This window comes from Chanodichthys erythropterus, chromosome 20 (assembly GCF_024489055.1).
Source record: "Chanodichthys erythropterus isolate Z2021 chromosome 20, ASM2448905v1, whole genome shotgun sequence".
In the NCBI taxonomy this organism is placed as follows: domain Eukaryota; kingdom Metazoa; phylum Chordata; class Actinopteri; order Cypriniformes; family Xenocyprididae; genus Chanodichthys; species Chanodichthys erythropterus.
In genome coordinates this window covers 26,791,538-26,804,782 of record NC_090240.1, presented here as the reverse complement: position 1 = coordinate 26,804,782, position 13,245 = coordinate 26,791,538, and the positions used below count along the sequence as shown (strand labels likewise).

The 13,245-nt window shown below is 37.2% G+C and overlaps 1 protein-coding gene across 3 annotated transcripts in view; it reads right to left on the bottom strand.

Annotated features, from left to right (window-relative positions):
- Positions 1-13,245, bottom strand: part of atp2b3b (ATPase plasma membrane Ca2+ transporting 3b) — a 54,314-nt gene that overhangs the window by 26,840 nt on the left and 14,229 nt on the right. For 2 of the 3 annotated variants that reach the window (XM_067370434.1, XM_067370435.1), the window contains exons 2-9: positions 11,483-11,680; positions 10,051-10,308; positions 9,661-9,786; positions 6,155-6,280; positions 3,730-3,771; positions 3,044-3,208; positions 1,137-1,351; positions 701-943 (exon numbers count right to left, since the gene is read on the bottom strand). In XM_067370434.1, the coding sequence (XP_067226535.1) occupies positions 701-943; positions 1,137-1,351; positions 3,044-3,208; positions 3,730-3,771; positions 6,155-6,280; positions 9,661-9,786; positions 10,051-10,308; positions 11,483-11,680 (1,373 nt within the window). Of the gene's footprint in view, positions 1-700; positions 944-1,136; positions 1,352-3,043; positions 3,209-3,729; positions 3,772-4,118; positions 4,173-6,154; positions 6,281-9,660; positions 9,787-10,050; positions 10,309-11,482; positions 11,681-13,245 lie in introns of all 3 variants that reach the window. The other variant, XM_067370433.1, reaches the window with a different exon arrangement.

Here is a 13,245-nt window from a genome sequence, read left to right as displayed (position 1 = left end):
CTTTCAACGACCGCGCGTAACTCTGTAAATATGGAGCGGCGGCGTCCGTTATCCAGCTGAATTAAATGTTTTTTATTTAAATACAAAGCAAAACGACAGTGGAGGCGTAATGTATACGTAGCGATGGCATATTCTTTCCCAATCATCCTAACAACTCTGTCATGGCAACATCACGAGACTACTTTTCGCCTTGACGAGAAATCTCGAGATCTGGTCACAGCCCTAATTTACAGTGAACGATTTTCCTAGAATTTCCTGCATGAGACTTTGCATTTGATTGTATTTTGTTTAATCAATATGTGTCTTGTTAGTTTTTATCAATTATGTACACTTGGTTTTGTGTTATATCTTATTTTGTTTATTGCATTATTTTAGTGTTGTGTGTTACCATGATAGAGTTTTGCATTTGTATATTAAATATTAGTAGTTACTTCAGCTTATGGAAAAGCTACTTGTGATGAACTTATGGTGAAGTTCTAGCCAACACAGCTGCCCTTTTTTTATTACCTTATATTTCACAGATTTTTTTTTTTTTTTTTTTTTTTACAGTGTGGTTAGGATGCTGGGATGGCTATTTTTAAATGAGTTTTGAGCACTTTTCACCATATGAAGACCATTTCGTCCAGGCTAAACCAGCTGAGGCTGGTTTAAGCAGTTTTTTTCAGCAGGTTATTTATTTGTACAATATCCAACCACTCACTATGATCTTGGAGGTATAGGCGCAGTTGATAGATATGGCATTGACAAGCACTTCTAGGGTGTTGGGGTTGATCTGGCTGGGGTCCGGGACTTCACGGAAGTGCTGGTCATTTAGATAGGCCTGCACCACAGTCATACGGTTGGTGGTGAGGGTGCCGGTTTTGTCGGAGCAGATGGCAGTGGCATTGCCCATTGTCTCACAGGCATCCAAGTGACGTACTAGGTTATTGTCCTTCATCATTTTCTGAATTAACAACAGTAGAAGATTTGGATGGTGAAAAAATAAGTGTTGACAAAAGCAAAACATGCAGAAAATATTACATAAAAAAACATCCAGAAAAAAATGCTCAAATATGCTTATGTAATCTGTTAGCTCTACAATACATTTGATTTGCTGATTACACACACGCTCGCATTGTGCACCTGGTCTCTCTCACCTTAACTGAATAGGCCAGGGAGATGGTAACAGCAAGGGGAAGACCCTCAGGCACAGCTACCACCAGCACAGTCACACCGATAATAAAGAATTTGACAAAATACTGCACATATATGGGCGTGCACTCTGGCAACCAGGTCCGCCCCTCCACCACAAACGTCTCAATCACAAAGTACAGCACCAGGATGATAACTGTGATGGCCGACATCACAAGACCTACACAAAAAACAAAAACATCAGACAAAATAATCCTCAGGATACTGTTTTTTAACAATATTTTGTATGAACACAGCTTGCAGAATGTCTTCAGTGATGAGGTAATGTGTTATGCAATCAATCTATTGACTATAAATAACAAATAAAGTAATTAATTTCTTATAGAAGTTAGAGCATAATATCTGATTAACGTATTTATATATTTTTATTTTAACACATTTGAAAAATAGAGGTAAACTTTAAACTTATTTAAAAAAAAATTGTGTGCACTCAACTGACACAATTAATCAGCACTTACACTAAATTAATGGTAACAATATTACAAAAAAGTAACACAATGCATTACATTAGTAGGGGTGTAACCATACACAAAACTGATTGTGTCTCTGTCTTTAAATGAATTCAATTATAATTAAAAGTTTCTTAGGGATAAAAAAAAAATGTATCTCTGCTAATGTTGTAAACTATACAGGGATCCCTTACTTGTACATTACTATAATTTAAACGTTCAGAGCCCATTAACCTATTCAGTTGCTATTTATTTTTAGATATAATAATAAACACTCAAATTAACAAATTCTATGCAAACTTGTAAACTGTACATAAAGAAGTTTTGCAACTTTTAAATCCAATTAAAAAAAATATGTTTTTACTCCAATTCGTTGTTGAAATATAATCATTTACACAGTGGCATGTCTTTTCATGACTGATTTATTTAAACATACATTAAACAATCAAGACATTACAAGTTAAGTAAAATATAATGAATATATAGGCTAATATAGTGCATATATTTAGCGAAAGTGTTCATTTATCTGGCGAACTAACTTAAGCTGTGGACTCGCCTGAGGTAAATGCTATGTGACAGTTTTGACGTGTTTCTGCCATTGAAACACTGATTAAGCGAGATATTATATGTTTCAGTAAGTCGTACTATATCTTTCAACATACCTTCAGATGTTCATTCATGTTTATTCTGGAACGAGTATTAAAGAGGAAGAGATGATCGCGTTCATTTGAAATGAGGCGTCTGTGTGCTAATATCTGTCACGCCATATTATAGTGCGTCAAAGCGGCATTTTTTGTTTGAATGTCGTGATAAAATGGAAAGAATATGAAAGATGATACTTTGTTTTTTAGCAAAAGTAACAAAACGTAGAGCTTATCATTAGTGGTTAGGCTACAGCACTACATTCGTCGTGTAAATCCAACGGACCAGGGCTGGGTGGGGCAGTAGGGAGCAGGGCGGGGCGCATTTGGTACACCATGGGAGTATTGCGTACCATGGGTGGTGTATCGCGTTTTTTTTTTTTTTGGTTCAGTTTGAATATTGTTACACCCGTAATAAAAAGTAACACTGTAACAATTATTGAGTGCTTCCTCTCAGTTTACAGAGTGAAAATGCAGCACAAAAGTAAATTAACATATGATTTTACATATAAAGTAACACTGTCATGCATGATTCCTCTCAGCTTCCTCTCAGAACACAATTAATTACTTTTTTAAATAAGTAACAGAATATTGTAACACTAGTTTTAAAAGTAACTTTCTCCAACTCTAGATATATTTTGCATGAGGATAAAAATAAAAAACAATAGGATCAGCACAGTAGTGTGTGAGTGTGTCAGAGTGAGGTAATTTATCTTTCCATATGATATCACCTCATAATTGGCCACATGAAGTCCCACGCACCTGCTTTGCCAATCTGTACAGCCAGTTTGGTGAGTTTGCCCTGCAGTACAGACTTCTCCTTCTTGGGCACACTAGATTTTTTCTTCTCTCTCTCCTCCACTTCTCCACCCTCCGCACTCTTCAGAGGCTGCATCTCCATGGCAACGGCTCCATCCTGCTTTTTGGCTGGTGGGCGGGACATGATTTAGCGTCACTACATATGGACAACAAATCTGTCGTGTCACAACTCAGAGGCATCATGAGAGGCCTCCGGCATGAACGAAACTCATTCAAAGCTCTGAATATCTTCATGCCACACATCAAATATTTCGACAGTTACACTCAAAGTGCCATACACACATAGACACATAACGAAGGAAAGCAAGACAAATGTGGACACGTGCACAGCATAAACACTGACAATGGTTGGAGTCAGACCACAAAAGTATCGCCCCTCTCGAGTTCTATTCAGCGAAACGTGTTTGGGTGCTTTTCCTCGTCATGTATGCCGTTGATCAAACGTGTGCTTGACGTCACACAAAGAGTGTGTTTCTTCCTCTTTATGTATGTAGCTGTGTGCATACATGGTAACAATGTTTCCCATTGCTATCCTCATATAGCAGCAACATAGCTGAGGAGTTCACACAACAAGAAAATAATTAACCCTTCATTCTCTTCATTCATCTATTCCACTCTCCCTGTGGTACCTTTATTCTGATTGGTCTCCACAGCTGCCTCTGGCTGCTTGCCTGTGAGAGAGAAAGACAGAGAGAGAGAGAGAGAGAGAGAGAGATAGAGGGGGAACAAGGGAATAAAAAGCGACAGACAGAGACAGAATGAGAGACAGGGCACACAGTGTTCTTGAGTGGTGAAAACGAGAGCGCACAGAACTATGGAAACAGACACACAAACGCAAACATGCAGCACACACACTGAACTGCGCTTTTAAACTATGACATGTTAAACCAGTGAATACACTCCACCACAATTCTGGGCTAATCCGTCTCTAATCAGCGCTGACTGTAGTCACTTCATCTACGCTGAAGTTGTTCTGTAACTCCATTGGACTAAAACAACAGGGCTGTGGATTACGTACCATTGGTGATGCCGCTTGGTTTGGCCATAGTTGTGAGTGAGTTACTACTGTCCTCTGATTGGATAGCAAAACAAAAGGATAAGGTGGGTGTGGAGGAGTGGGGATCGTGGGAAATTGTTAGGATTGAGTGGTGGTAGAGGTAAGAAAAAAGAGAAATCAATGTTGTAGGGAAACTGAAAAAGGTTGCATGTAGGTAGATACAGTATGAAATTTGAAGTACTGAGAACACTGATCACAGAGTGACTTTCCTGCAAGTCATCTAAGAGAATTTTCCTAATTCTTGTATAACAATTATTAGGGCTGTCAAAGTTCAAGCAAAATTTGTAAATTAGTAATCTAGTTAAAGGCACAATATGTAAGATTTTTGTAACAAAATATCCAAAAATCACTTCCACAATGTGATATATTTCATGCAGCTGTGTACTTATATCCCAAAAGTTCCCAAGGATTTGTAAATCCAGAGAAATTGCAATTTTAAATAATGCCTCGTCCCTTGTCATTGTCACCTATCAACCAAGCAGGCAAGCAGGCTTTGGGACAAACGGAGAAATAAAACAAGGATCAATACAGGGGTGGCGTTTTTGAGATGGAGAGAGCTTCGCAACAAACTCGGACTTGACAGAGACTCCGTTTTAATAGACACATGCAAATTGCTGCAAATTCATTACCATGACCTCAAATAGTGTGATCAAATGTACAGTTAATACAAAAAACGAATTCATTACCTCATCCGTGAACGTTATTCGTGAATTCCTTATATCTCTGGATGGTGAAACTACATCTCCCATCATTTCACTCTCCATCATCAAGCTACGTCATTGTTATTGTTTTGAAAATGTGCCCCTGGCGGTGAAAACTTTCATAATGTGCCTTTAAATTTAGTGTATTATCAGCAAAGACTTATGAGCAACAAACAAAGGGAGTCTTAAGAGGTGTTTTTAACTATATTTAACTGACAGTGTCTTAAAAATGCAGCATTCATGGTGCAAGTTGCTGAAAAACTGAGAAACAGAGCAATGGCCAAAGACATATATCAGTAATTATAATATCTTTTCATTGTCTGCCAAAATGATGTCTTTTAATTCCCTTCATTTGGGGGCTTTTCTCCGCAAATATTTATATATGCAATTAATTGTGATTAATTTGATGAATAAATTTGAGCTTTTTTTCATTTATTGATATCCCTCATTAATGTAGTTTTGATGACCTCCAATTAATTAAGACACAACATATAATATTTTAAAAATTCACATTGCAAGACTGCAAAAAGATCATTTAAATAAATAAATAAAAGCAATTGCTGACCACTTACTGCACCTAAAATATACACTATCCCTTATACATTCATATAGATTTGAACCTCAAGTCTTAAATGGTGAATAAAAATAGGCCTGTTGGCAAATTATACACACTAATCTGTAAATCAGAAAAGATTTACAAATATTACAAATCAATTTTTGCATAACCAACTGATAATTTAATTGTCATTATGAGGCAGTTATAAGTCCATCCGTGGCTGATGACACATATAGAGCGATTCAGTGGGACAGTAACAGAACATGGCGCCACTTCATCCTTCATCCACCCACATCCAACCTTTGCTCTCTCTCCCTCTCTCTGTTTCTCTCTTTCGTTCCCTTTCTCTGAATAATTAATCAGCCTCCTCCAATATAACTCCTAATCCTTCTCTATTCCCCTCTCCCCAGTCTCCTCTCTGTTGGCTGCAGGTTAAATTACCCATGACATGGGCCATAAAGTTTGCAGCAGTGGAACTCTGCTTGTCTCTCTTGCTCGTCTTACCATTCATAAATATTCCTGCAGGCTCTGAGCCCACTGGTCTTCCATTCAAACCCATCCTCTCTTATGTAAGGATCTCCCACCCCCTCTCTCTCCATTCTCTACTGTCTGGTAGTGCTACTCACAACGTGTTAGTGTGCAGTCATTCTCACAACATCCTACACTAGCTTCAGCGTTTTCCCTGAGTATTACGGTGCGTGTTTTGGTTTGAGTTTGATGCTTTTCCTTCTCACACCTACCTTTCTTCTCTTTCTTCTCCTCCTCCCCTTCCCCGGCTCCCAGAAGAGTGAATATGATGCCACTCTGAGAGTTGACTCCAACTGCGGTCACCAGCATCCTCCCTGATCCCTCCATTACATGGGTACCTGTGAAAGAAAGACATAGACAGTGGTACACATCAACGTTTGATATTTTATTGCAGACCATTGGAAAGACGTGAACAAATTTCTCCCAAAAAAAAGCCTGATAGAACACGATTTCACACTGAACAATGTTGCTGAATTGTGACCTCCCAGCATGCAGTGCAGCATCAATAAATAATGTTCTTCCCTTCCCTTTCAAAGATTGTAGACTTCACTTTATATTAGAAGTCATGTAAAACTATATATAAGAATAAAAGTATGCCTTTTATATTTATGCCAGTATATATACTTAAATATACTGGGTTGTGAAAGGACAATAATTATTAAAATAATAATAATAATAATGTCTAAATTATTAAAAAACAATACTAATAAATACTTTTCATGTAAAACAACCTCAAGCTATATACATGAAATATTACTGTTATTATTGACAACAATAGCAAGAGTTTAATTTGTGTAGCTTTTTTCAAAATTACAATTTAGTATAATAATAATAGCAATATTTAAATTTAAATAGCATTTTTTCAAAACGCAAGGTCGCTTGACAAGAAAATTTTAATTTTCTATAATAATGAAATTGTTTTATTATTAAAAAATAATAACTGAATAATAAATAAATAAAATTAACATTTTCCTGTGAAGTGGCCTAGAGCTTTAGAAGTTGTTAAAAATAATCATAATAATTTAGCTTAGTTTATATAATTTTTTTAAAGCTCAAGGTTACTTTGCAAGAAAACCTTTTTTTTTTTTTTTTCTGAACAATAATCACCTTAACAAGAATCAGCTGGCTGAATGAGACATTTTACATTTAATGAACAAGTTCAAATTGGTTAATTAAGTGTTAATAAAGGCAGTTCATATTTTCCTTGATCATTTTCACATTTTCTCAACAATTTATTTTATACAGTGACTATACATCTACAAATACAGACAAGCTGGTCTGCTGGAGTTTACCTTTTGCATTTGACTTACGCAGACACCAGACCGCACACAACAACAGCCTCCATACATCAACTTCACAAAAACATCATTGGGATATTATTCAATAATATCATCAGTAGAGCAGGACAGCCTCATAAAGAGAATGGAGTTATCATCCCAAGTGTCTAAGAATAGCATGAAGGAAGGGATATGGCATGCACCAGTGCTCACAGCAGGAAACAGAGATTCTCAGATCTAATTAACAACATCTGGATGCCACTGCAGCATCTCAGTTATTCTGACACACAGAATGCGGATGCTCCGAGCATGCTTTGTGCCCGCTGACTGACAGCTGAAGGAGCACAGCCGAGAGCAGAATACAAAGCCACTTCATGCACTTTTCATGAAAGGCTGACCAGTCTCAAGTAGAGTGATGGGCATCAACCTTTAAACAATGATTTTACTTATGTCATTTCATCACTTTTATTGCACAGTGACTTCTTTGCTATCAGCATAAAAGGCTCCTAATAAAGATAACTATATTAGCATCCACATCAACACACGGTAACATTCTGTTTATAGTGCAAGCTGCAATTATGTCGCCTGCCACTTTAAATGCACAAGCTCTTTAAAACAGGATGGATTATGATTGGTGGTCAATGTGTTTATCATTCATCAGCTGGAGAAAAATAATCATTCTGAAAGTGATTCCAACAATTGTTATTGTTATAGCTGTGGTGTGGATTTCCCCATTCTCGTAGAATTATAGGTATCAGCCGGTTAGTTCCTGTTCTTGATGCTGATTGGTCAAGAGCTGTGTTTTATTCACGATAAAACATGGCTATGACTGCTTCACCCAACAGTTCTGTGTATCACCACACCCATAGCAACCACTCTTAGCAACATAAACTGTATGTTCTCAGTTGATATTGTTCATTGAAGCTTACTGTATTATGTAGAAGAGTATTGTGAGAAAGAGATCGAATGAGCGAACTGCATTTAGCATTTTCCTTAAGGTCAGTTCTATGTTCATAATACAAAATCTGTTTAAATGTCCGATGTATTATCTTGTCCTTTTAACAGTTAAGGGGTTTTCCCATGACTGACAGCGCTAGTCAAAGCATTTGTCAGTTGCGTCTTGTTCCGTGTTCACAACAATTCAGTCTCAGTTCAGTGTAAAAGTCTTTGCTACTGAGTGACACATTCATAAAGACAGTCTTTGTTGCCATCTAATGGCTTTGTGTCGTCCCTAATAACGCCCTTCAGCCGTGACTTATTCACGATACAGCACAGCCTTGAGTACCTTATTGCCTACTTAAAGATGCTGTAAGCAGTTCAATCAATCCAAGTGACTCAAGGTCACAAGAGATTGTGTGATTGACAATTTTTAAAATAATCAATAAAATTGCGTCTGTCAGTAAGATGTACATCAGTAATGGTGATTTATTTGGATTAACTTTATTTAGAAATGTCATTGGAACTAGGGCAGCACAATATTCGAAAGAAACATTCCAATATTTTCTGTGACATACAGTACAGCATATAGCGATATTAAGAAAAACTTAAATAGCTAGCTTGGAAAGAATGAATTATTCTAGAATTGTGATTTTGTAAAGTGAGGGCATCTAAATATTTTAAAAAGCTTAAAATGACTTTTTTTGTGTGTGTGAACCATCCTTTATCCTATAGGTTTTTATAATGGGGTTTTTCAATTTATGAGTAAAATAAGGTCTGTGACATCCAACATAACTTGACGATACTTTTTGTAATGTAAACTCACACTGCAAATGTTCTTATCTAGTTACTTATTAGTCCTGATCTAGTTACTTAACATACATTTTTAAAAAATAAACATAACAGCTTCAAAATTCATGTTTTCGATAGTTTTATGTTGTAGAGTAAAACGCCTGAGTATCATAACAAATTGAAAAAATCGTAAATTGAAAAGCCCCATTATAAAAACCCATAGGAAAATCTTGAGGGAATTTAACCTCATCCCTGCAGCACAATAACAATTACTATTTTTACAGTAGCTATTATTAAATTAAAAAAAATATTAAACATACATATACAGTTTAAACATGTGTGCAGCTCATGATATGATATTTCAGCATCTCAGAGTGGCTTTACAGAACAGAGAGAACTTGAGGGTGAGTAAAAGCAATTTTAAAGTGAGCTAATCCTTAAAACACTACAACGACTACCTTACTAACTATTAATAAGCAGTAAATTAAGAGTTTATTGAGGCAAAAGTCGTAGTTAATAGTGAATATGTGTTCCCCATAACAAAGTGTTACCAAGTTTTCTAACTTGGATACGGAGAAGAATCATGGTGAAATTCCGTAAGATATCTTGCAGATCACACCATCACAGGTGATTTTTCAGGGGGCTGAGATGCTGAATCTCCTATTAAATAGGGTCTAGCAACATCTATGACCCACACATGTATGCACGCTTACCAGAGAGAAGCATGGGGTCCTTGTCGGCTGACTTCCGCACATGGTCTGATTCACCGGTTAAAGAGCTTTCGTCGATTTTAAGGTCATTTGCCTGAATCAGGATCCCATCAGCAGGTAGGAGGTCACCTGAGAGAGGAAATGAAAGTAGGACAAATAAATATGACGTGATCAACGGGGCATCCTTAATATCATAAAAAGCATTCCTACCAATAATGCTGTATTATAATGCTACATTATCAACAAATGAGTTTCCATTGTGATTTGTGGACATGTAAACATTACTCTAAAAATCCTTCTGTGTTAATCCACACCTTCCTCATATATTAGATGAGTTAAGCCTAATCTCAGCATTCATTCCATTCTCTGGGCTCAGCAGAACAGGAAACTCACCATATTTGACCTGTGCCATGTCCCCCACCACCATCTCAGCAACGGGGATCTGGATGACGTTCCCATTGCGCACCACAGCGAATCGCTGCTCCAGCTCGATGCGACTCTGCAGTCCCCGGAACTGCTTCTCTTTACTCCAGTCGTTGAAAGCGGTCACCAGCACCACACAAATGACGGATAGCAGGATGGCTGCACCTTCAATCCATCCGGCCTCTGCCTCTCCCTCGTCTTCAGCTCCTCCTGACACGTTCCCACAACCTGCAGAGGGTTAAGGTCGCTATTTCATGGCTGTCTGGTATACTTGATTCTGATTGATCAATAGCAGTACTGAGCAGACAAATATTTTGGTATGATAACTATATAATAAATGAATATATAATAAATATTTCATCTTTGGTCATAGCACCAAACTACTGTTGATCCTATTCCTATTCTACATGGACCCCAAAACTATTTATGGGCACTGTTTTTAGTGCCTAATTATTAGAAAACCACTTTGCGTATTTATTCTTCCTCATCGAAATATGGTAATTAATGTCTTTTAAACATTATATCAAAGGCATAAAATATATTTTAAACATTTTTAACATTAGATATATTACAGAAGCAACAAATTGTCTCTTTTTATACCAATGCGAGTTTGCCGCCTTCTTTCAGCTCAATGATTAAGCAGCACAACTGATTTCAACATTATGATAATAGTAAGAAATGTTTCTTGTGCAGCAAAACAGCATATTAGAATGATTTCTGAAGGATCATGTGACACTGAAGACTGGAGTAATGATGCTGAAAATTCAGCTTTGACATCACAGGAAATAATTACATTTAGAATTGTAAAAATATTACACAATATTACTGTTTTACTGTATTTATTGATCAAATAAATTTCAATTCAAATCAATATTTAATATCCCTTTATTCATTTAATTGGTAAACAGCCATGTAATTAATGGGATAATGTACAGTAATTAAAAAACCGACTTCTTCAGAGATGTGATCATCCTGCCAGGGTTTATTTTTTATTTTATAATGATCGGCCTGTTGTACATTATCCCTTCCTTATGCAGAATTGACGTTCACATTATGCAGCACTCATTACGTAATTGAATAAAACTTTCAGAATTCTTTCCACAAAGCAACATCTTGTACTGTTTATTTTCCCCCAGCACCCTTAAACTCCTCCCTCTTGTTTTCTCTCTTTCTACATTCCTGCTTGACATCCTCTTTTCTCAGTCCATTTTCTCACCTTCATTCTCACCTTATTCCTCCCACACTCCCTTGATTCAGTTCTCTCTCTCTTCCCTCCCACTCTCTATCCGTCATTCCCTCCTCCCTCGATCCACACCATCCCTTTAACTCCCTTCCTCTACACACCTCATCCCTCTAACATCCCTGTCTTTCTCTCTCTGTCTAGTTTCCCTCTCTCTCTCACCCTCAGCCTCGTGTCCGGGTGGCTGATAGAAGGACAGGCCGAGGGAGATGATGGCTGCAATCTCCAGGATGATGAGGGTGACGTCCTGTAATGCCTCCCACACCAGCTGAAGGAAGGTCTTGGGCTTTTTCGGGGGTATGAAGTTTTGTCCAAATGCCTGTCTGCGCTTCTCCATATCTGCTGGGTTATCTGACAAACCTGAAAGGAAAGGAAGAAGAGTCAAACCAGGGTCAATAGTTTTGTGTAGCCAGACTTTCAGACGGTTGGCAGTCTGGACTCCATAGCTGCTTTCATTGGCCAACGACTGCCCTGAGGCCCTCTGACTGACATGTAGCAACCAATCACAGTTTGTTTTGTTCAGTGTCATGGTTATGGGCATGAAAACGTAATTTCGATGTCCCTACAATAACAGATTGCCATCTAAAACTCTTGGATGAATTTTAATAAGTCTATGCTGTAAACTACACACACTTTTGAAAATCCAGCATGTAGCTGATCCTGATAAATGCTAATTGTTACAGTTGTAAACATGATGGCTTTTTTCTTCCATGAGGGGGTTTGGCCTCATAGCGGCTTTGTTTCCAGGTGAACCATTAAAGAACGCAACACATGTCTCCTGGAAATCCTGTAAAAATGTATCCTATCAGATGATGACTTTGAAACTCCTGAAGTGTTTCCAATTTTGTTTTCCCTATGCATCAGACATTCAGCCTGAGACTAATGAGTAGGATATATTGTACCATAGAGCAGTGGTGCTCAACTGGTTTGACCACGGGACCCACATTTTCCCATGCTCATTAAGTCACGACCCACTTTTTTAGGAATTATATATATATATATATATATATATATATATATATATATATATATATATATATATATATATATATATATATATATATATATATATATATATATATATATATATACTGTATATAGTGTTGACACACATAAGTGGTGTGTATTATATTAGTACTGTAGTATATTACTGTACGAATATGACTAATAATGATGAATAAACAGTTTATGGTAAGGCTATTAAATAGCCCCAGTCCCTAGTTTTTGTTAATCAAATAAAGTTGGTCAGTTGGCCACCACAGACAGTAATTTAAAAATTTACATAATAATACAAATTGAAAATAAAGTGACATTTTGGGGTTACAGAAACAATACATGCCATTGTAAATACACAATACTAACATGAACCGTTAATGAAACATGCAAACTGATCCTGATGAAAAGAATGAACATCATACCTGCATGCAAATCCTTCCCAGCCATCACACCACTGTACCAGTTATGTGATTTATTGGTACTTTACTTTTTTCATAACTTACTAATTGACAATGTAACGTTCCATGCTTGTAGTTTCTCTTGCGCTTTATGAAGTAATAGACAGTGTGCACCATTGCATTTGCGCATGCAACTGAAGAGTGCACACTACGAGCACAGTAAAATGGCTGACAGGACAGGAACGTTTTTTGTTTTTTTTTAGGTGACTTTTTATTTCGTAACAAGTTACGAAAATAACATTAGAATAATGATACTGACATATAGCCTGACAACATATCATCTAACCGCAGATACCGAATCGGGACAACAAGTTTTTCTCAGGCACTCCGCGTCCCAGATTGCAACAACACTGCCACAGAGGACCTTAGTGTGCCGCTCTCTTCACAGGGCCTGGGACTTTCCTGCAGAGTTTCAAAGCATCCTGTGCATTCAACTTCACCCAGTGCAGGACACATTGCTTTTAAAAGGCC